This window comes from Drosophila serrata, unplaced genomic scaffold (genome assembly GCF_035046125.1).
Source record: "Drosophila serrata isolate PLE 108 unplaced genomic scaffold, ASM3504612v1 contig_272, whole genome shotgun sequence".
NCBI classification, from domain to species: domain Eukaryota; kingdom Metazoa; phylum Arthropoda; class Insecta; order Diptera; family Drosophilidae; genus Drosophila; species Drosophila serrata.
Genome location: NW_028257170.1, coordinates 10,736,087 through 10,759,459, shown reverse-complemented (window position 1 = coordinate 10,759,459; position 23,373 = coordinate 10,736,087). Strand labels below are relative to the sequence as shown.

General features: G+C 36.7%; 2 protein-coding genes across 3 annotated transcripts; one reads left to right on the top strand and one right to left on the bottom strand.

Moving 5' to 3' along the window:
- Nucleotides 1-32: 32 nt before the first annotated feature.
- On the bottom strand, nucleotides 33-21,869 carry Pka-C3 (Protein kinase, cAMP-dependent, catalytic subunit 3). Of its 2 annotated transcripts, XM_020960573.2 has the most exons (9): nucleotides 21,621-21,869; nucleotides 21,478-21,552; nucleotides 13,564-14,268; nucleotides 3,034-3,202; nucleotides 2,816-2,925; nucleotides 2,505-2,750; nucleotides 2,260-2,441; nucleotides 1,272-1,349; nucleotides 33-628 (listed from the first exon to the last, which is right to left on the bottom strand). In XM_020960573.2, exons 1-9 carry the CDS (start codon nucleotides 21,724-21,726, stop codon nucleotides 503-505), a joined length of 1,797 nt encoding a protein of 598 aa, XP_020816232.2. In that variant the 5' UTR covers nucleotides 21,727-21,869; the 3' UTR covers nucleotides 33-502. The 2 variants fall into 2 exon arrangements, with proteins under 2 accessions (XP_020816232.2, XP_020816233.2); XM_020960574.2 differs by lacking the exons at nucleotides 21,478-21,552; nucleotides 21,621-21,869 and adding an exon at nucleotides 18,884-19,868.
- Nucleotides 21,632-23,185, top strand: GXIVsPLA2 (phospholipase A2 group XII). Its single transcript, XM_020960541.2, has 3 exons — nucleotides 21,632-22,228; nucleotides 22,304-22,463; nucleotides 22,550-23,185. Exons 1-3 carry the CDS (start codon nucleotides 22,139-22,141, stop codon nucleotides 22,999-23,001), a joined length of 702 nt encoding a protein of 233 aa, XP_020816200.2. The 5' UTR covers nucleotides 21,632-22,138; the 3' UTR covers nucleotides 23,002-23,185.
- Nucleotides 23,186-23,373: the final 188 nt, after the last annotated feature.

The window sequence follows — 23,373 nt, the reverse complement described above, 5'->3', positions numbered from 1 at the left end:
TGAAAAAAAGACAAAGACCAGGAGCAGAATTCCATTTGTATCACTTTATTCAACGTTTTACGTTAATATTTTATTCTTTTTTTGTTTGTTCTATGTATAATAAATATATTCTTTACTGCACTTTAGGTGTACTTTTCTTTATAGGTATTTGTTGTTGTTCGGGTGAGAGGGGTTTTGTTTGCTCGCAGTTTGAACATTTAAACAATTATGTATAGTATATTTATATAAATAATTATAGACGTCGCTTGCTAGTTATATGTATACTTAGACCTACTATTTATGTGTGTATGTTTAGCCGTATATTATATATCATTATAATATAGTTTATATATAAATATAAATATATGTATGTATGTATGTACCGTTACATATCATTGCATTAGCACAGCACTTTAAACACTTAATTGCCAGTATAAATAATGAATGTTCTTGCTGCCGCAAAATTATAACAATTTTCAACAGAAAACAACAAAAGAAAAACCAAGATTTCTTTCTCTAATATTTAGAAATCATTGAAGTACTGCAAATCTCTTTGGTCTACTGCCTTGGCGGGTTTCCAATCCTTTTCGGGATAATCATCAAAGTTCTTCGTGTCCCCATCGTGATGTACATCGGGCAAAATTGGTGGCTGTGTGAGATAGATAAATATATAATAATGATTATTAATTTAATTGCTTTAAGGGTATTTTAATGAGGTCCAAAAATTGGATGCTTTTGTGTCCTTTGTCTTAGTAAAGTTGGGGAAAACATCAGAACATAAGGAGAACACTCTGCTTTTGCTAACATCTTTTTAGTCTTAAGAAACATATATGCAAAAAATCGGAGCACTTATAACAGCCATTTCTGACGCACTTAACCCATTGTCTCCCAAAATGTGTTCTAAGTGGGGGCGTTCATGTGGGCAATTAACGCCTTCTTCAGATGCGAAATGCCCCCCTTTTGTTACATTTCACTAGCACTCGCCTTCGGAGCAGCTGGGCTGACTGGGAGGGATCCGGATCCGGGAGATTTATGGGTCTAACACCCACCCGGACGGCCGAAATAGACGCTGCGGTCATTAACTAAAGGCACACAGCTAATTGGGCAAACTGATTTGTTTATTTGCGTTTAATTACGAGAACGTATGAAAATGCGCTGGCCAAAAGACAAAAAGGCAGCCAAAAGTCATATGGGCGACGCGTGTGTGTCCACACAAAGTATATGTGCCATAATTGTTAATTATAACTAGTTGAAATAAAAAATCAACCTAAAAGAGAACCCCTTGAACTCACCTTAAGTTTCTTGTTGTAGACGTCATTCCAATTCAAGTGCTTGAACCAGCGATGCCTCTTCACGTCATCGGCACCATTCTGCGGGTGTTCCGGAAAATATAGAAGAAAATTTAGAAGAAAAAACAGATTAATATTAGACATAAATAACGCTCTCTGCATTTGCCTTTGGCTATATAGCTTGCGTTGCAAAAACCCGCGACAAGTCTATTCAAAAAAAAGAAATAAGAATCAAATTCGTTGGCGAGAAAAAGAAAAATGATTTCAGAGCAAAATGTATTAACCTAACTGACAAGGGGCATGTGCAGATCTATTCGCGATGGCCAACAATTAATTTTTGATATATGCGATGCAATTTTTAATGCCAGCCCACAAAATCCGACCGTCCAACTGTGACAAGTGTAAACAATTATCTATTAATATCGCGCCTAATAAGCCAAAAAATATTAACGAACAAGCTTGCCAAAATTGTATGTTGAACTATGTATCTGAGGAATAGGCAGCGAGCAGCAGAGATAAATAAACTTTGTCGGCTTGGAAAATGTGAAAAAATTGGCTAATTTTAGTAAATGGAAAACTGTATAGATATTTCAACATCTGAACAAACTTTATGCTGCAAAAGAGTTTGTGTTTATTTATTTACTATAAGTTATATGTTTGATCTTTAAGAGCGTTTAAAGTTATGAGATGATTCAATAATCTTATTCATAAAAGCTTAAAGTTGTCATCATTAATCATTTATAATTCTCAGTAAAGGAAAACCAGAAAAATATTGTCTTAAACATAAAAGAAAGATTTAAGAACTGTTAAGCTTTCTATGTATAAGATCTTAAATTATTTTTCATAATTTTAGAATACTTTACGAGTGAAACAAACAATTGATCTGATTACACCTTGATGATTATTTTACCAACTAAACTCATTTAATGTTTTACCAATTATTGTTTATTTTTTTTATAAAATTCCCCCACTGATTTCCCATAATTCTCACCTTCATGTTGCCCAGTCGCTTGGTTCTATCATTCACCAGAAGCTTTTTGATCAAGTCTTTAGCAATAGGATCCATATGACGTTCCCATTCGATTTTTCCGCTCAATATCTTCTCATATATGCCAAAGGGCTGCTCATCGTAGAAAGGAGGATAGCCTACCAGCATTTCGTAGATGAGAACTCCTGTTAAAATAATAAATCCAATTAATAAAATAATTTTAAATAATTAAAGGCAAGACAACCCACCCAAAGCCCACCAATCCACGGCCTTGTTGTGACCCTTGGACTGGATTATCTCAGGTGCTATATACTCGGGCGTGCCGCACAGAGTCCAGGTGCGATCCCTTAACTTTTTGGCAAAGCCAAAGTCTGTGATTTTCAAATGGCCATCTCTATTAATCAAAAGGTTTTCCGGCTTCAGGTCGCGGTACACGACTTGCAGGGAGTGCAGGTATTCCAGGGCACTGACTATCTCAGCCGCATAGAAATTGGCTGAACAATTAATATATACATAGTTAAATTTTTAATATCTTAGAATATATCTATTATTTACTCACAAGTTTGACTAGTGAATTTTCCTGCATTTCGCAGGTATGTGAAAAGCTCTCCGCCGCAGACATAATCAAAGATCATGTACAAATTTGACTCATCCTTTGTGGACCATTCGCTGAAAGAAAGTAAATTAATAATTAAATAAAAATTCTTCTCCAGACATTCGAATATACATATATATTTTTTTAAAAATATGACATATTCGCCATATTGTTCTACTTACAGACTGATGACAAACGGATGTCGAATCTCGCGCAATATATTCCGCTCGTTCTTCACGTGCTCGATCTGCTTGAGACGAATGACTTCGGTCATGGCCAGAATCTTCATGGCACAATACTTCTCCGAAATGCGATCGCGACAGAGGCACACACGTCCGAAGGTGCCGGTGCCTGAAAGGTGGTAATGGTAATGGAGGGTATCGGATTATTGAATGAATCGAGCAGACCGCAAACAGCATTCTTGAATAACGTGGCATATGCCCCATTAAAGTGTTTGCCAGCGATATGGCCAAAGTGATTGACTTTGCCCATACGTGGATAACACACACACAGTCAAGGGTAATATAATAGAGCTAACTTTAATATTTATCTTGTGTTTTTAATTTAATTAAATTATTTGGCTTCAAGAATTGTAGAAGGAAATATAAGTAGGTTTCAAATAGTCGATAAAGCATTCAAATAAATTTTAAAATGCATTGTTATACTGGGATGTCAGAAAATATATCAATAATGTATTAATATTTGTGCAAAAGTTAATTCCTACTTTAACGTTGTGACACATCGATATTCTTTTAAAATATCTAGCTCTATAACCTATAATTGTGGTAAAAATATTGAAAATAATGCAACTGTTGGAGGTATAGTATATGAAGAAAAGTAAATAAATTAAATATATTCAACAATTTTTCGATTTTACCGAAAACGTTATCATTAAATGCTACATTTTATAAATTATTGATATTTTTGAGATAATATTATAAAGCATATCTGATTTTATCTATTCGAAATACATACACAACTAAATGTGTACTTTATAGAGAATATTTATGCATATTTCTAGTTTAAAACCCATTCCACAATATATTTTACCCGGCATTTAATGATTTTTTGCCCAGCATCTCTGTAGTGCTACTATTTTAAACTCAACTGTGGAGCATTTAAGGGGCGTAGGGATGGGGCGACCTGCAAATAATTACTTTTTTCACTGTCGAGCACGTTTTGAGGTTACCAAACCAAGCTGAGCTTGCAAGCGCTTGCACTGCTACCTGGTAATCATAACACGGACGGACGGGGTGTTGGCTTACCCCCCGCCCAGTTGAGATTTTCTCAACCTTGAATTTTTAATTGGGCTAACGTCCGACTCACTGTGACTGTGACTGCGACTGTGACTGTGAGCGAGTGACTGAGTGAAATGACGGGAAAGGAAACACGGAGCGTGTGAGGCTCTCAGATTACCCGTAAACACACTCTTCTGCCCAGATACACTTAAGGCCAAGAAAATTTTCTTTTCTTTTCTATTCGACTCGTTGCGTTGCGTTTTCTCCTTTTTGTTTTCCATGGCATGCCAAAACAACAAAACGGCTACAAATTGATTTGTCTGATAAATCAAAAACCGAAACGCAATCATTTCCAATACGAAAAGACGACGGCGCGCCGCGGCATGGGGGAGTGGGAAAAGTTTCTGCTTTCCGCAGCTGCTTTTAGTTTTTCAGCACGTTTTCCATGTGTGTGGATGTTCCCGATCGGGCCAAACAATAATTAGCCGTGATTTTCAATGTAATAAAGCAAAAGTGAACAGATTATTGAACTCTCGGCCACAATCATTGGCCACGTGCGTTGCGCCTCCCCAGAAAACTAAACAAAATCCCTAGAAAAAAGAAAAACTTGGCAAAAGATTATAGTCAGCGAATCTGTAATACAGCAGCGGTCAAAATAATAGAATTTGAAATGCAATTTAAATAAAGAAAGAATAAAACCCAATCTGCAACTATATTGTTTTGTTTTTAAAAGACCATTTATTGCTTGAAATTCTTTTAATTTCAAAAATGATCTATTTCTATTTCGAATAAATTTAATTGTCGATTTTTTCTTAAAATTTCCTAATTTTAATGACTTAGAAAGTGAATCAAACAATTTAAATATGAATTATGGATTTTAAAACCCTTACTTGCAAATAAAGGGGTTCTTAATAATTTAATTTAAAATATTCAAGCTTGCTTAATTTCTCTAAACAATTTTACAACTATAATAAATATTAAAAAAATGTATTCCTTATTTTCCATACTCTGTGCTATTGTTTTGACCCAATACTCTAGGTGGGCGTTGTTGGGTGGCCTGTACACCTGTTCCGAGGTGGGAGGGCTAGCATTACACGTGCAAATCAAAATATGAATCTCGACATTGTAATTAATGAATCTTTGCTTTGCACAAATCGGTTTCTCGATTACGTAGGTCGAATGATTCAGCACAGGCAATGGGATTATATAAGATTTGAAGTGGTGGGAAAAACAAAAGAAATAAAAACTTGACAGGAGAATGAAAATGAGAATGGAGAACCTTATTATTGATAATTGCCAGAGACGACGAAAAAAACGCATCAATGAGCCAGATTTCTTAGGAAATGAGTCCCACCATTCCAACCAAATTGGAAAAGTTCTTTGGAAATAATGCCCGAAAAACCAAACAATTGAGGGATTGCCCACCCAAAAGAATTTCCCGAAATGTTTAAGGCACTTTTATGGACCCATAATACCCGGGTGCAAACAAACTCAACACCAAGATGCCTCCAAAAATCGAACTTTTGGAACTTTAGGATGCAAAAAAATAATAATGAAGCCATCACAAATAAACAGCTCATAAAACATGTATTTGAGGAATATCTTTCTCAAGGAGCTGCGGCATTCGGATTTCTAAATTTGGATAACCGAGGAATAAATATTGAAAATATGCCAGACGATATAAATCAAACAGATATATAACTACAGCCACTGATGGATGCCTTTATTGCTCGAAATCGATTTCGGAGGGCGGAAAATTCTGCGCTCCAGTGAAAAGTGCAGACACCGACATATTGCATGCCGTGGCGTTACGAGCGTGAAGAAACACTGAAATTCGGGCGGAAAAAGGAATGAAAAGAATTTTCCCGGGGGCGCACAGTGTAGGGAATTTTATTTTGGAAAAGTACAAAACTCTCTGGCTGGCAACACACATATGTATGTACACAAGTGCATGCCTTGCATGGTCGGGGCACATGGCCAGTGTGTGGAAAATACCAGATAGTTTTTTAAATATTTACATTGTTTTATTGGATTGAACTTTTCTTTTTTCATTATATCAAAACGGGAAATGTGTCGGGGAAGTAAACATTTTGAGTACTGGACTACTTTTCACGATTCTTCTGCTTTATAGGAGTATTATAACAATTAAGAGCCTGATCTTCGTACATCTAAGTGGTTCTAGTAACTAAAGTGTTTGTAAAACAGTGTTGTGTATATGTACTTTCAGATCTCAATGACTTTGCAAATATTGCAATATCTCTCCAAGTTTCCAAATACTTTTCAAATACACACTTTCCCAAACCAGAGGAGGCAACACTCCACTCAAAGCGATCTCTTAGCACCTCGTTCGCAGGCCGCTCTCCACCTCAAGTGCATCGCAAAGGAAAGTGTATTTGCCGATGTTTTAACTACCACTTTTAGCAGCAATTTCCACAGCATCCATCTACTGCACCGACTGCTCCTAAATACGTCTGGCCAAAGTGAAATTGTGACAGCTGTAGAGCAGACAGGCCCGAGACTAAAAGATTTCACACGGGAAATTATGGCCAATACAGGGAGATGAATTATGATAGTTTTACTTATTTTTTGATAATTAAGAATATTAATTAACTGAAAATATTTTATTAATTATTTCATTACTTATTAAGGCTCTGAAAACCATATGTTTCTTTTTTGTATCTTTCATTTGTGTTTATAATATAAATACAACACCATGGATGTCCTTAAGTAAGCAAAAATGGTTCGTTTTTAGGCAAATTAAATTATTAAATAATAAGAATAATTAACCATTTAAGTAGCTAAGATTTCTTTCTAGTGTACAGCCTCAGACGTAGCCGCAGACAGCCGCCAAGTCGGCCACAATTAAAGTCTGGCTGAATAAAAGTTGTGGCCAAACCTGTTGGCTCTTAGGCCGGCTCTTTGGCGGTTTCGCAGACATATGTAAGTTGCAGACGCAACTGAAAAAAGTGCGTGAAAAAAGGCGAAAAATATTTTACATAATACTCGCGGTACATAAAACTTTCTATTTGACGATGCGATGCCGCCAACTGTCCAGTGACTGAGAAGATATATGTTTATATATATGTATATACCACATACGTATATCATATAGATGCACGACGTCTGATGGATGGATGCCTTTCATTTGCACTGGGGAATAATAATAACCATTTGCAGTGGCGATCTCTTTCTGTTTCTCATAATTTTATTATTCAGCATACTTGCTGACTGTTAAAAGTTCTGAAAATCACGACGAATATAAACTTGGCACAAGTCAAATAAAGTTAATTGCGTTTTATGCAGTTCGTCGGAGCAAAGTTTGTTTAAAGATACATAAATAAAAGGAAAAACCGACTGAGAAAGGCGCACTGTGGAGCTATGGAGGCCAGGTTAAAAATAATACTGGCCTGATCTTAAGTTTAAACAATGCCAAATAGGCCTTAAAATCCAATATTTAAGCTGTTGCAAATAATAATAAACAAAGGGTATTCAGGTCACTGGATTATTGTTGACTATAACATTCATTTAGTTACTCGGTCGGGAACTTGTTGTTGATATTGCATTTAGTGTTTTGATTTGCTATCCCAGACAGTTTGTAGAACTTGGTTTTTGTGGTAGGTTTTGACTTAATAAACATTTGTCTAGTTACTTTATTATACTCCAAAGTAATTAGAATAATTATAAAGTGTCTATAGTCACACTTGATCACATTTCTGAGAATTGATGCAATGATATCCGTAAGTATTTCTGAGTATTAATACATTATTGTGGCGAGTTAAGGCGTTTATTATGATAAAAATAAAGAGTTTCTTAGAATTTATAATAAGTATATTCCCCTTATGGCAATTTTCATAACAATTTGTGTTAAGATATTGTCACTTTTCTATTTCTGAGTATGTTACATTTTTATTAATAGCTAAATCTATTTAAATATATCTACGTATTACTCCTTTAAATACGATCTTTCTATGTCCTCATCAAATATATTTAATTTAAAAAATGAAGTATCTTAACTTCAATAATTTACTTAACTTGAGATTTTTTTGTAGGGAAAAATATGACAAACTTGACAAACCTCCTGAAAATGGCTTGCATTTTATGTTTATTATTTTTTCTACTGTTGCTTTTTTAAAAGCCAAATGTTTACAATTAAATTTAGACTTCTGTTTTGATTAATTATATATATTTTCTTAGAACTATTGGCACTAGATATAATTGATATAAGTCACCCACTCACCGAGTGAACCACAAACACGCACCTTGCCCAATCCAATCACATTTCCATTGGCGACACACCGCTCATAACTTAAGCGATTTACGACACTTTCAAAGCAGATGTTTACCATTTACCATACACAATATAAGATGATATATAAATGGGGAAATATACGATATACCTAATAGCCCACCTGCCCATTTCTGTTGATGTTGTTTTCACATTTGACAAGTTTTTACACTGCAATTTACAAAAAGTTGTGATAGAGATGACGGAAGGGGTGGATCGACCAGACATAAATCTGATGTCGAAATATGAAAAATCATTCTGTGGCTATTCTCAGTTCGACATTTCTTTCTATATATATGTATATGTATTTCTTTTTTGCCAAAATGCAAAGTGCATTTTTAGGTCACCTTTATTAATAAGACAAAAAAAGAAGGCGGCTAATAACGCAGTTTTATTTGCTCGTTTTATGTTTGGAGGTGGGTCCGGATTTGGATTGGGATAGAGATCGGGAACGGGATGGGGAACGGGTTTTGGGTGGTGATTTTCTTGGCACAAGTCAAAGGGGGAGGCGGGAAGGGTGGGGCGGAGTGGTGTTCTCGTTTTTGGCTTTCGGCACATTGCCAAATAATAATTTCTATAATATTTGCTTATATGTACGTGTGTGTTGGCCCGACTTTTGTTGAAAAATAAAATTCACCATTTCGCCGGGGCATCGAAAGTTTACAGAGATTTCAAATTTTCCATGCGATCGTAAATTTCCCGTTGACTGATTTTGTCTCTGCCGCTATGATTATCACATATAACTATATATCGGCCAGATATAGAGACGGATATACATACATGTTATTGTTAGCACTTAGCACACAAAACAAAAAGCCAGGCAGTCTCGGTCCATTTGAACTATGAGTTATACTTTGCAGACGCGACGACGACACACAACTTGTTGTTCTACAAGGAACAACCAGCAGCGGGACATGTGTTCGGCATCCGACAGATACATTTTTTGCTGGCCGCTTGAAACTCGATTGGCGTTTATTATTTAAAAGTCAATTTATGCTAAAAGGAATCCCCGCCACACACTCGTGGATTTCACTTCAATTGGAAAAAGCAGCGGCAAAAAAAAAAGTAGATAAACCCTTGTGTTTTTGGCCAATTTTATGTCCCGAATGAATTGTATTTCCGAGAATCGTGCGTAAATATTTATCTGAATTCATCAATCAAGACCAAAAGGATTGCCATTCACGCGGGGTTCTTTCAACGATCCACGAACTGCGATCCACCTCCCACAGGGAAACAAATTTGTCAAGTTGATATATTGGGGAACCTACAAGGTCACCACTACGTCTCTCAATTGTCAAAGATTTCCGTAAATATATCTATTATATACCTATGTTATATATATGTAGTATTCCGTCAGAAAAGTGGGCCACCAAACGAAATTTATAACTTTTTCGTCACGAATTGATGGGGTTATTGATCCTTTCAGACGCTTTCCTATACTTTTCCAACACTTTATACATTTTTCAGAGCATTAAGAGCACATTTAGCTAATTTTTATGAGCCAATTGATCGCCCGAAAGCACACATTTCACATTTCCAAAGTAATGGCTATCAGGTCGTTTTGGTTTCTCAGTTTTAATATGCCATTGTTTTTATATTAGCTGATTTTCTGGGTTTTAGTTGGGCTTATATAGTAGATTAGAAATACTAATTATATAAAAATAATATATATGAGGAAGATTAACCCAGCTTTAAATAGCACTTTAAGATTCTCAATTTTATTAACTTTTAATTTTTAGTACCCCCTGAAGCTCTTCTTGTATATATTATATATAACATAAACTTTCTTACCGGATACCTGCATGAACTTTCACTCGGCTAAAACTCTTGTCAGACAGACTCCTCAATCCAGTTTCCCGAGGCAAAAACATTTCCTTTACGAGATCCCAGAGACAGAGTCCATTCCACTCCGGTGTTAATTGCAACTCGGCAATTGATTTGACAGGTTTAAGGCCTTGACTAAATGGCTAATGGCTCATGACTACTGGCTAAAAGCTAATGGCTAATGGCGTTCCCTGATCTCGAATTCGACGCAGCACATGCAGCCAGAACATGCACAAACAAAAACATGTTTTATTTGTTTTCCCAAAATCAAAACAAAAGGTCTCTGCTGTTCTGTTGTTTTGCCGAAATTGAAAAACATTTCTTTGGAAATGTTTCTCGGGAAATTCCCCCGTTTTTTTGTTTCTTGTAGAAGACCTGAGGTCGCTGGCTAATCAATGGGATTGCAGACAACAAGACAACAACGAACTTAACTATCAATATTTATAGTAAATCTTGAGAGGGGCATATGTGTTTCACAGTTTGCAATAATTTTCAGTACGGTTCAATGCGGTTTTTCCTCATATTTTCAGACCATTTAGTTTTCAGCATCCACTGGCTTTTCCGCAATTACGCCGATGATGTTCACTTGCCCATAGCCGCATCTCCTTTGCTCATTTGGCTTCTATTGTTATTGTTATTATTATTATTGTTATTATCAAAAGCAGCATTGAATTACACTGTGCTATAAGTATTTAGGGCTTAACAAATATAGAAATTGTTTCTTAGTCACATATAAAGAGCTTAATTGATTAAAATTTACATGGGGTTTAAACCATGAATATTCATATTTAAGCATGGTTTTAAATTGATAATTAACAAGTAAAGTGCTGAGTAAGTACTATTAAGATCCTTTCTTAAAGTTCTTCTGTCCGATTTTACTAATTTTACAATTTTGCAGAGCTTTGTTTATCCATTACTATTCCCTAATAGAAGCGTGACTCACTGGCATTCATATTCTTCCCATACAATAATCATAAACCAATATGTTATTTCCCTATTTAAGATGTGCGTGTTCATGGCATGATATCCGCTCTGGTTTATTTACTTTTTACGGATTTCTTCTGAAATTTCGTACTCAATACCTTTTGGGCAAGTGTGTCTGGCAATTGTTTGAAATCCATTCAAGATTACTCATACGTCGTGTGGTGCTCCCAGGGCGGGATGAGCCCGAATGGTGCTATTGTGTGTTGAAAGCGTTTACGGAAAAGGAGCTCAGCGGTATTACTCATACTTCGGAAGAGGTGTTGACGGCGGAATCTTACACAAATGGAAGGGAACAGGAAACAGCTGATCTTCTATTTGATTTATAATTTTAGGGTTAGCCATTTCAAGGGATAAAAATGATCAATTTATCAATCTAAAAATACATTTTAATGTACTTGAAGCTTTTTTAAGTTTAATGATTTCAAGTTCTTTGCCTAAAAGAACAATCATCTAGAATTGATATTAATATAAAACATTTTAAAGTTTATCCCTCTTAAATTCACACAAAAAATACAGCATCTAAATGCTAGAAATTAATCTCCTTTATTCTCTATCCTAAATATAGAAAAACGTTCCCAGAAGCCACATTTAGGAGATTTGCTAAACACAATTAACTCCCACAACGATTTGTGAAAAAACTTATTGCTGTAATTAATCTGGTCAAGTGAAAGAAATGGAATATAAAACAATTTTGAAGGTGATTCCGCCCACAATAATTCCGCAATTACTTTGAGTTGGTCCTGGTCAGAGATCGGTGCACAAATGTTTTCAAATGACTTGGATAGCAAAAAAGTAAAACGGCGCATTGATCACACGTGTAGCAAGGCAAATGTTGTGGTAATAAATCAGGGAGAACGCTCTGTACTAGCCCCAGCCCAGCCTCAAGTAAATATTTATGCCACAAGGCTTAATGAGTATTCAGATAGCCCGGACTGATGATGGTATACTAAATTTAGTCAGAACACTAAAAGCGCCTGCTTCGCTCACACCGAAGACGTCAAAATGGGGAACAAATCAAAATATTATGGGCACTAATTGGTCGAGCGTCGGTCCGAATACGTAATACCCATTGAAGATCCTAAACAGAGTCCAGAAATACATACTATATATATAGTACTTGATTCTTGAACAAGAGTACTGTCTAAATGAGAATTTTACGCAAGCCAGAAAGCGCTCATAATAATCATAATACGAGTAGGACTGCCTTTTCTCCATTTGCGTAATCAATAAGAATTTATTTACGCATAAAACCAATAAAAAGCCATAGAAAACTGATGCTGAGCCCCGAAAAGGGGGAACATTAATACACATCCATGCGCAGGCATGAGTGCTTAAAAAATGAGGTAATAAATATTTGAAATTAAATCGTTGAGCGATATCAAAGAACAGCAAACAAGAAACAGAAAAAGAAGTGAGACGAAGGTATTTTGGATAATTCTCTTTTTTCCTCCTTTTGATTTTGCAAAAAAATTGATTGAACAGGTGAGAAAACTCTTTTAAATAAATTGAATAATCAAAGTAAAGAAAGATGGGGATATGTGGGGGAGATGTGGGGGTTTTCCAGTTTTCAATTATATTTATTTTTATATTTTTTGGCTGATGATGTGTATAAGTATTCAATTATTATTTTTAGGAAAGAATATGGTAAACGAAATGTTTAAAAAAGTAAAGAAAGTATAGAGATATTTAATATTAAATGATAATTATTTAAGCAATTCAAACTCTACTTTTTAATCTAATATATCATGAAGTTCTTTTATTTTTAATTTGATTAATTTTGTCTTTTCATAGAAGCTCACCTAATTTATAATTTACTCTCCTCGTTCATTTAGATTGAAATTTAATTTTGTTCTTTAACTTATGGTATTGTTTATCATAGATATGGCCATGGAAAAGCAATTTTTATATTCAATTTTATTTATATGGATTAAATACTTTTAGTGAAGGGAGCATCACTATGACCTCATCACGCCTTGACTACTGACTTGACCTAGAAAGCAGTTTGTTGTGATAGCTTCACTCCAAACAGTTTCCGAAACGAAAAACCAACAAACAGAGGAAAATGGAAACGTATCTATGAAAAATCGATCGGAAAGTGTACACTAACTAACCCGAGTGACAAGTTGAAGGTCTTGAAGAGACCTCAACATCAATCATACGCCCCGTACGACCCATGGGTAAACAGCTTCTCAAGCACAAAATTAATTGTTTTAGCTAAAACCTAACAAAGAAGATAAGCCACACGATTTCAACTAAAAATTAATCATGTTTAATATGCTGATATTTTTCTATATATATTTTTAACCATGCATTTTTTTAAGTTAAACAAATTGAAAAATTCCCCCAAATTGATGTAAATATTTCTCTCAGTGCTGACTCACCGACTGTTTTGATTATCTGGTAGTCGTCCAAGTGGTATTTGCGCACTCCCTTTGCGGTCTGGACACTGCTGCTCTCCTCGGAGTCATCCTCGTCCTCCTCATCGTCCGTCTCATTGCCGTCATCCTCCTCGATGCTCTCGCTGGAATCATGGGTCGCATCATCGCCCTCCCGGCCATTTGCCTCTTCCTCGTCATCATCATCGTCGTCGTCCTCCTCCTCGTCGACATCATGGTCATGGCCAGCAGCGGAGCTGCTTGTGGTGGTGGCGGTGCTGCTGCTCCGGCTGTTGGTCACCGGCTCCTGATCCTTCTCCTCCTCCTCCTCCTCGCTGTAGTCGGATTCCAGCGGATCGGAAGACTCGCTGGAGGCCACGTTGCTGCTGCTCCGTGCATTGGAGCGCCCCAATTTGAATGTGAATGTTGCCTCTGTGTTGCTGCTGTCATTTGTGGCTGCCGCTGCCGCTGTGCTGTTTGATGGAATCTTCTTCTTGTACGACGACGTCATGTTGCCGCTTCCGTTTCCTGTCGTCACGCTTCCGGCTGTCAATTTTGATGTGGATCCTGCTGGGCCGGATGTCAAAGGCGTACAGAAGCGGGCACAAGTGGCCGTGGACATCTCACTCGCAATCCTAGCTTGCGCTTCACCGATTGTCCTCGCCCTCGAAGGAGTACCTGTCGCCCGGCTTCCTGTTGTTGTCGATTTTCCTGCAATCGAAAGGCAGGATAAGTGTTTGGTTATATTTTTGGATAACAATGCAAATATGAAATCTAAAGGATTGTCAGTTTGCAGATATATAAAATGGGAAATATAAATCTTTTAAGTTTCTAAGAGGAATGAATATTTCCACCAAGTCTAACCCAAAAGTGATTAGAAGAATTATCCACTCTGAGAGTATAATACATTCATTGGGATTTCCCCACTCAGTTTCCATATCCATTAAATCTGAAGTGCTCTTGGTTAAATGCCGCATTGTTCTTCCAAATTGCCTTGGAACACACCGATCCCATCCAATCGTTTCCCATTGCCAGACGACCATGGTCGTTTAATTAACCAACCGAGGATATATGGTGTTTAGGCCCGGCACAGCCATTCAGGGTAGTGTTCATAAATTGAAAGTGAAATGAAATGAAATAAAACGAAAAATGGTCCAGCAACAAGTGTCTGTCCCGGGCTTTATCATCGCAGCGTCAGGCGACCAGACAATGGCATTATATAGTAAGTATCACATACATATATAGTGCAGGAAAATTGAGTTCGCTAAAAGGGGGTTTCTTTCCCCCGGACACAAAGGGGTGCCTGCAGCAGTTCAGTTAATATCACATACTAATATTATTAATAACAATGCCTGCAGTCTTAATTCAATTTAATGGCTGCCTGCCTTCGCAACAAAAGAAGGGCCCCCGAGGAGCCAAGCGGGCACAAAGGCGATTTCTTCTTGAGGTCCATCGCCTTAATGCACCGATGCATTTAATTTGAGAAGAAAGAAAGCACCACCGGTCCAGCCAAAATGCAAAATCATGATGGATCTGGGATCCCTTCTGGGATGGGCAGTCGAGTCTATGAAAATCAATACCCATCCGTATATTCTTGGCTGGCAGCCCGAGTGGCTTTTTTATTGTTTAAGCGGCTGCTGGAAAAAATCTAGGCCAGTCAGGCCATAGAAGAGCATTCAATTGATTCGCCGCAGATTGCACGGAAAGCCAACCAAAAAGAGGTCTGGGGCTTCACATTTGCTGCTCTGCGTCATTAACTGCAGCTTTTTGCTGGGCGAAGGCCAAGAAGATGACAATGGATTAGGCACAGGCAGACTAAAATTGAAAGGGTTTTTTATATTGCAAAATTTTGTATATAAAAGGGGGATTACGAGTAAGTAAAAATCACTCCCTACCATCCAGAGGCTGCTGACAGGGAATAAATTATGGGTAGAAAATAGAGTCTCTTTACAGAGATCGAGATTTGATTTTGAAAGAAGGTAGGAATTGAAGAAAAGGATACATTTCAATCTCTAAAGATTGTTAGGTTTTAATTGATTAATATTTGCGGTTAATTTTGAGACCTAAGTAAAGCAGAAATTCATTAATCTAAAGTCGTGCTTTAAATGTCATAAAATGATATAGAAAATTACTGCATAACCATTTTTGCTGAATGTAAAATATTCTTTATTTCTAAACAATATTACTAACCAATAAATATTTTCTTATATACAAAGGATGACAAATATTCACTTAACTATAACTTAGAAATAAATGCAACACGACTTGTATACAAAATGTATATAAACAACACCCAAGAAAACATTGCTAGACTAAAACCACTCTGTTTGTTATTAAATAAAAACAAATTGCAATTGTTATAATTCAATTTGAAGAGCTAGAATCTCTCTGTTAATTTCCCAGTCTGCTGCCAGTTTTCCCCACAGACAGGTAGAAATGTCTTGGCCATGTAACAAACACTCGATTCAATTGGCACGCCTCACGCTCTAATGGAAAAGTCAACCGCCGATAAACTGGGATTTACGTAAATAGCTTTAACTGCGACTTGAGAAAAATAAAATGTACATATGCATATCTATATTGTTTTATTGGCATAAACCTTGTCATAATAGAACGTTTTGAAATTTACGAAAATGAAATAATAACATTCAACGATTTCTTGGAATATTTTCATGGGCTTTTGTTTTCCTTTTTTGTTTTTCTTATTTTTCGTTTTATTATTATTACACAAACATTAATTTTATGAACGTCTGTCACTCAGGATTATTTACGTACGCTCTGAAAATTTCTACACTTTTTCGATGGGAATATACATATATACTTATATGATCATCCCACGCATCAAAAGCGCGGAAATATAACTTAGAGTTGTCTGAGGCAAAGTGCAGCGAGGAGGCTTGTTTTGGGAATAATTTCTCAAAAATTATTGTAGACAATCACTCGGTTTGTAAATTAGCAGCGAGCAGCAAGAGACCAAGAAATACAAACATCAGATCTGAGGGTCCTACGACTAAGATATATGTACAAATATAACGTAGGTATATCCACTCGCACTCGGAAAAGCACTCACCTTGGCGGCTGCCAAATTTGAAAATGGAAATGGAAATTTGGGTCGTCGTTGCCAGCCAGCTAAATGTTAAATTGTTGCTTAATCTTCCGGTGGCTAGCACTCTTTTTCTTCTGTTATTTTGTTGTATTTTTTTTTTGTCTTCCACTTTTCGTGAATGAAAAACGCAATAAAAAGTACATACTACATATATACACCTTCCACAGAAGCCAAGCTAAAGAAATAGTGTCTACGCGATAAGGTGAGAAGAACAGGTGAATGAGAGTGAAGATTACCGCTCATTGTTCTACAGAATTGTTTGGTTTAAATGGATTAACCTCTAAGATTTCTCCAAAACTAAAACAAAACAAAACAGAAATCTAAAAGAGATCTAAACTTATTAAAATTCCCTTAAAAATATTAAAGGAGTGTTCATATCAGGCATATGTATTTAACACACCTAATTTATTGCCAAAAGTCTCCTAAATTATCAGAAATCTTGTTCTTGCCTGAAAAGAATTCTGTTGAAAAATTATGAAACTCATCCCCTGGGTCTCTCTTGGCTCACCTCATCTAATGACACTTTGATTTATTCCGAATATTAACAAATAAGTTTAAATAAGACCAACATTGCTTAATTTTTTGACTGCAGGCCACTTGACCTCTGTTTTTTTCAAGAAATTTAAATTTACGTGCAATGCGTTATTAATTCGTTGGGCTAGCCGAGGCATAAATTATGTTATTAATTAATTAAAAGCAACGCGAGGCGATTTGTTCAACATATATATATGTATATGCACGAATTTATAGGATGGGTTCTTGGTATAAAAAGAAAGCATCTCATATTAATAACATCGTGATCGTCATTGGGGTATTTTCGAAATTTCCAAACAGTGAAAGAGAATTTGTTGTAGGCGTTTATTAATATATTTTTTATTTTGTCCACCAGGAAACATGCACCGCAAGGTGTAATTATGAATAAGTGCAAGCGTTCGAATTAATGACGCGCGCGGCGGTTACAAAAACGAAAATTCATTGCCCATTTTGCGGGTTGACAAAATAAAGATTCTTCAACCCTCCTCCTTCGGGTAATAAACCCCACAAATGGCAATAATCGTCAAAAATAATGCCGGCTAAATGTAATCATAACATAAATACATATTTAAGAGCCAGCGACACGCTTTTGTTTCTTGTGCTGGGTTTTAGTACGAATAAAATATTTCTGGGCGGGTTTCTCCAACTCTCTGGGAAAAGGGCGAAACAGATTTATGAGTTTGGATTTGTTTTTATAGAGCACAAGTATTTCCGTTGTCCTTGGACTAGTTCGTCACTCTCTTTCTCTCTCGTTCAGGCGATGGAAATACATAAAAGTTTTATGCGAAACGAAAGGAAGTTGGGGAATATATTCTCAAAGTCCTTGACTGACTTTCCAGAGAGAGTTATTGAAGCGGAACATGAAAAAGGGATATATTTAAATGGGGTCAATAGTATGGAAATTAGGTGTACAATTGACGGAAAGAAGAAGAGAATATACAAAATGAGGGTCTCTATGGGATGCTATTTCATTTTAGTCATGTTCAAATAAATAAAAGTGTTTTAAAAATAAATGCATTGCCGATATTGGAAATAAAAAAAGTCAATTCTTGGTTTTACTAGAATATATTTAATTAGTGTTATTTCTGTATTATTAAATTAAAAGAATTCAAAATTGTATATTGATTCCAAATGTTTATATGTTTGGAATGCATTAGAGAGGAATACATAGAGGAGTTCAATAATAATTATTTGAATTTCTTCTTCAAATAATTCCACACCTTAGAATGATTAAAGTTAAAAATAGTAATTATAATTATTATTCTTTTGAATGAAAAGAGAAATAAGACAAGTTTCTTAAACATCATTAAGAGAACATTTTCTACAACAAAAGTAAAACAAAAATAAAATACTAGCATGTTTCAAAGGTCAATCTTTATGATTCTTAAAAAGGTTATCACTTATTTATCAAGATCACGGAAATTCCTATGACACAAAGCTTTAAAAAAAACCCTCTAATTATCAGACATTTTTTCAAATTTTTATATTTTCCACTCCAAAAATTAAGATTTACCCCGCCTTATGGTGTGTAATTAGCTAATTGCGCTTATTAATTCGGCCGTGGCTAATTATAGTACTAAAAGCTTAATCATCAAACTGAATTTATCTCCACTTTTTTGTTTCTATTTTGGAAAGCAAACATTTATGATTTGTTGCTATTTTTTACACTATTTAACGATTACTCACCAAACTAATTTTTAAGAGGCAAAAGTCGCCGGCCGTTTGCCGCAACGGCTGCTGTTTTGGTTTTTGGTTTTTTGTTTCAATTTTGGCCTTTCTGGCTTCTTAACGATCTCGCCGCCGTCGATCTATTTATTGTTGTTGTTCTGGTTGCGATTGTCTGGCTTCTGAGTTCTGATTTTTTTGCTGGAGCAAAATTTGAACGCTTGCGAAATTGTTAAAAATAAATATGTTACTTTAAGAGCGCACGATTTTCCACGACCACGTCTTGCCGTCTCGCCGATTTTCCCTCGTTTTGGCCAGCAATAATAACAAGAAAAAAGCGAAAACCGCTGAAGCCGACACAGAAACAGAAATAAACTCAACACTCAGCGTTTCTCGGGAGGGGGCTATATAGCTGAAGGTATAGATAGGATAGGTATTATGGGTACCAGATCCACTGGACACACACACCGGTCGCCACTGGGATTTGCTTTATTTGTGTCACTTTTTTGTGGGTTTTTTCAGTTGTTAGGTCTTTCAGTTGTTTTTTTTTTTTAGCATTTGTTTGTTTTGTTTATACGCTGGGATCGTGAGATCCAAGAGATCTAGAATTTCCGGTTTTTGCAGCAGCAGCAGGCTGCAGTTTTTCTTATTGTTTTTCGTCTCCGTTGGAGCAGTGCCGCAACAATTGCACTATGCAAATGCCTTCCAACTGGCCGTAATTAATCAAAACTAACGTTTAACGGGCAATTTGAATGTTTTTCCGACTCAGACCAATGCCGCCGGAGTCTTAAGATTTTCCTCTAGCGGTTTTTCAGAGCTAATTTTCCTGGGTTGACCAGCCGCTTCCACGTTTTGCACGAAACTGAAACGTAAAATCTGCGAATCGCTCGCCTCGCGTCGTCGTCGTCGTTGCTGCTGCTTCTGCTGCTCGTTGTTCGTTTCTTTGGGGGAATGGTGATGAAGGTGGACGAAGAGGAGGAGGAGATGGTGGAGGTGCCCCTGCTCCTCCGACTATAATGATGATGCTGCTGCTGGTGCTGGTGTTGGTGGGGAAGCTGTGTGTCCGGATGTGTTTGTGTTTGCTCTCCATGTGTGCCGCCTTTCGGCTTCGACGGAGTGTCTTCTCGAGTGCCGGCGGTCCATCTTACAAATCCCAAGACCTAAGCTTGATGGTTGCGGCAGGACAGGATCACAGCAGGATGGCCATAACGGAACAGTGTCCGTAATCAGTGACACTGATAAGGCAGCTGTGATAGTGTGCGCCTGGCTAATTTACAACCCACGCTAATAAACTGAAAACCTTTATAATATTTTATCAAAAATACACTTTGAAAAAAATACGTTTCTTGGAATATAATCTAACATTTATGTATTCTATTAATTCGTTTATTTTTAACATTAAACACTTTAACACTTTAAATTTATTTGGTAAGAAAATTTGTTATTCACTTTGACTCTAAATCTGATTTCTAAATATTGATTTATAGTTAAATAATTAAAATATATAAAACACACAATTAAAATTATAAGAAACTTTGAAACTTATATATATATTTCATGAATTATAACTTGCAAAGAAAATGAGTGGATGTGATAAATTATAAGACGGTTATTTCATGGTTGGCCTGAATTCCGATTTTAAGTTCTCTAAAATTAAGATAAACATTATTTCAAAATATGTTCATAAATTTCTTAAAACTCCTCAAGAACAAAGATAAGTTTTTCCTGGAAGTATACATTTTTTGAAGTTAACACAAATGAAATATAAAATTATGAATTTGGTTGAATAAAAGTAGATAAAAGAGCAAATTAAATCAACATTATAAAAGATTGAACAATATATAATATCATATACCTTAAAAAAGTCAGAAAAACTTCCCTACAAAATATAAATATCAGTACTAACCGTACTTATAAAATGAAATTTTAAGATTTTAGTTATTTTAATTACTTATTATTAATTTATTTAATATTTATATTGTCTTGTGTAAATCTCACAACATGAGCATAAAAAAATATGAATAAAAATAATGAAAATGTACAAAATATTTTGAATTCTAATTTTCCGTGGACCACTTTGCTTCACAAATTATTTAGACAATTAAGTTTAATATGTTTTTTTTTCAGTGTAATGTTTGTTTTTAGTAGACATCGCGGCAGCGGCGCTGCCGAAATAATTTGGAGAAATATATTTTGTGTATTTACGAGCCCTCTGTCAGTGTAAGCAAACGGCGAGAGCTGCGGCTCTTTAACAGATTTTTGGTTTTAGTTTTCTTTTTGTTTTTTTTTTGGGTGTTGCGTTGCATGTTTATGTATGTTGATTTTTGCTGGCTGCTTCTGTTGGCCGTTGTAATAAAGGCCGCAAGGTCAGGAACGAGGCGAGCGTTGGGTGGCGTCGCCTGCGTGCCAGAGTCACATTTCAGGTGGCGCACACAATTGTTTTGTGCATTTCAATTTCGTGTTATAATTAAGCGAAAGCGGGCACGAGACGCCAGGAGAGCAAGCTTGGTGTTGTTTTTATATCTGGCCTGCGTGCTCTCGTGTGCTTCTGCGACGGCTGCTGCTGCAGTTGTCCTGCTGGCAGGCAAGGGCAAGGACATTTGTTGTTCACTCACCTCCTTGAGAACGCGAAGCCGCCAGGCCAAGCTTTGCCCGCAGACCGGAAGTCTTGTCATGGTCGCCGTGCCAGTCTGTCGACAGCAATTAAGTTGTATTTTAATTGTCAAGTAAAATTTAGACAGCCAACTTAGTAACACACCTTCTTTCCAGCATGACCGCCAGAGTCGTAGGCTGTGTTTAACCAATATGCAGGCACAGCCCACGTATGGGAATATAATACCTTTCAAATAAACCGAAAAATCCATCGGAGAATAAGCGTTTGTAATAAATTAAATTTTTGAAATTTCCCCCCCGATAAATCGATTACTCGGTGGGAAGTGTTGCCAGATCAATGCTAAAACATATACATTTGAAGATCAAGACTTCTGATAGAATTTCCAACTGGTTCTAGGTCTTGCTTGTCCTTTAAATTATTTTAATTATTTATTGACAAAGTGGTTAATATTTAAGTTTTTTAACAAAACCGACTAGATCTTAAGTCTCCAATAACTTCTTTCTATTTAGGCAACTAGTATATATTTCCCAACCTGAAGGTATTTTTCATTCACTTGGGCCCGGTCACATTGTTAAAAATATCTTTTTTGGCATTAGTACCATCCATCAGATACAATAATCAAAACATTTAGATACGGATTGCAATACTTAATCTCAACCATTATGCAGTTCTCCTGGATGAAGGTGGCCATTTACCTGTTAACCTTCCTCACATACGCCTACTCTGGCTACGGTTCGAGCACCATAGTTCATGTAAGTTCTTTCTACTCGGAGAGATCTTTAAGAGAGATGCTAAACTACATTCTTCTCCCCTTGCCATCATTTCAGCTAAGGGATGCCATTATTGCAGCCGAGGCTATCTTTGGTGACGTGTTCAAGAACATGATAGTCCTCGTGCGCAAGTTCAGGACTGTCCACGAGGTGTTTGACGCCGCCGTGGAGGAGAACTGCGTGTACCAATGCCCGGCGCCGGATATCGGGGGACAAGGTGTGTGATTGTGACGCAAATGCTGATCGAATTATGTAAAGGGCCCGGCACCTAGCTATATGTTCTCCCCCGTCTCTTCCATACAGCACCGAGGGCGGTACAGAACAAGTTTTATACCCCAACTGCCGATGGCTGCGGCTCCCTTGGACTCCGGATCAGTACGGATTACCTGCCGGCGGCGGAGATGGAGACTTGCTGCAATGCCCACGACATCTGCTACGAGACCTGCAACAGCGACAAGGAGCTCTGCGACCTCGACTTCAAAAGATGTCTCTACAAGTACTGCGACAGCTACGAAAAATCCATTGCCAGTGATCTGATGACCAAGGGATGCAAAGCGGCGGCCAAGATGCTCTTCACGGGCACCCTGACCCTGGGCTGCCGGTCGTATCTGGACTGCCAAAAGCGATCCTGCTACTGTGCCCCCGGGAAGTCATCATCGTCCTCATCGAATGGCAACCATAAGCAGCAGCAGTGGAACAGTCGGGAGAAGCAGCAGCGTCAGAAGTACGGATGGAAGGATCGGAACGAGATATAGTACATAGAAGGGTGCGGGCACAAGGGGATATTTGAATAAGAGTGCGTTAAATGTTGTCGTTGAACAGTGTTGTGTTAGTTTTCTTAGTTTAATTTCCACATTGTACGAATTTCATAATAACAATACCAAATAGTGGCATATGAACGGTCTAGACTGTTAAATATATTTATATTTTTACCAATTATAAGTGTGTTTTATTTTTATTCATTTATTTAGATTTCTTAGGATGACGTGTCATTAACTTTAAAGAATATATATTAAAAAAATTATCTTTACACGAAGAATTTTCCATTTGAGTCATAACATATTTTTTAAATAGACAATAAATATTCTATCCTTTTTAAAAATTATACTTAAATTTAAACACAAAAT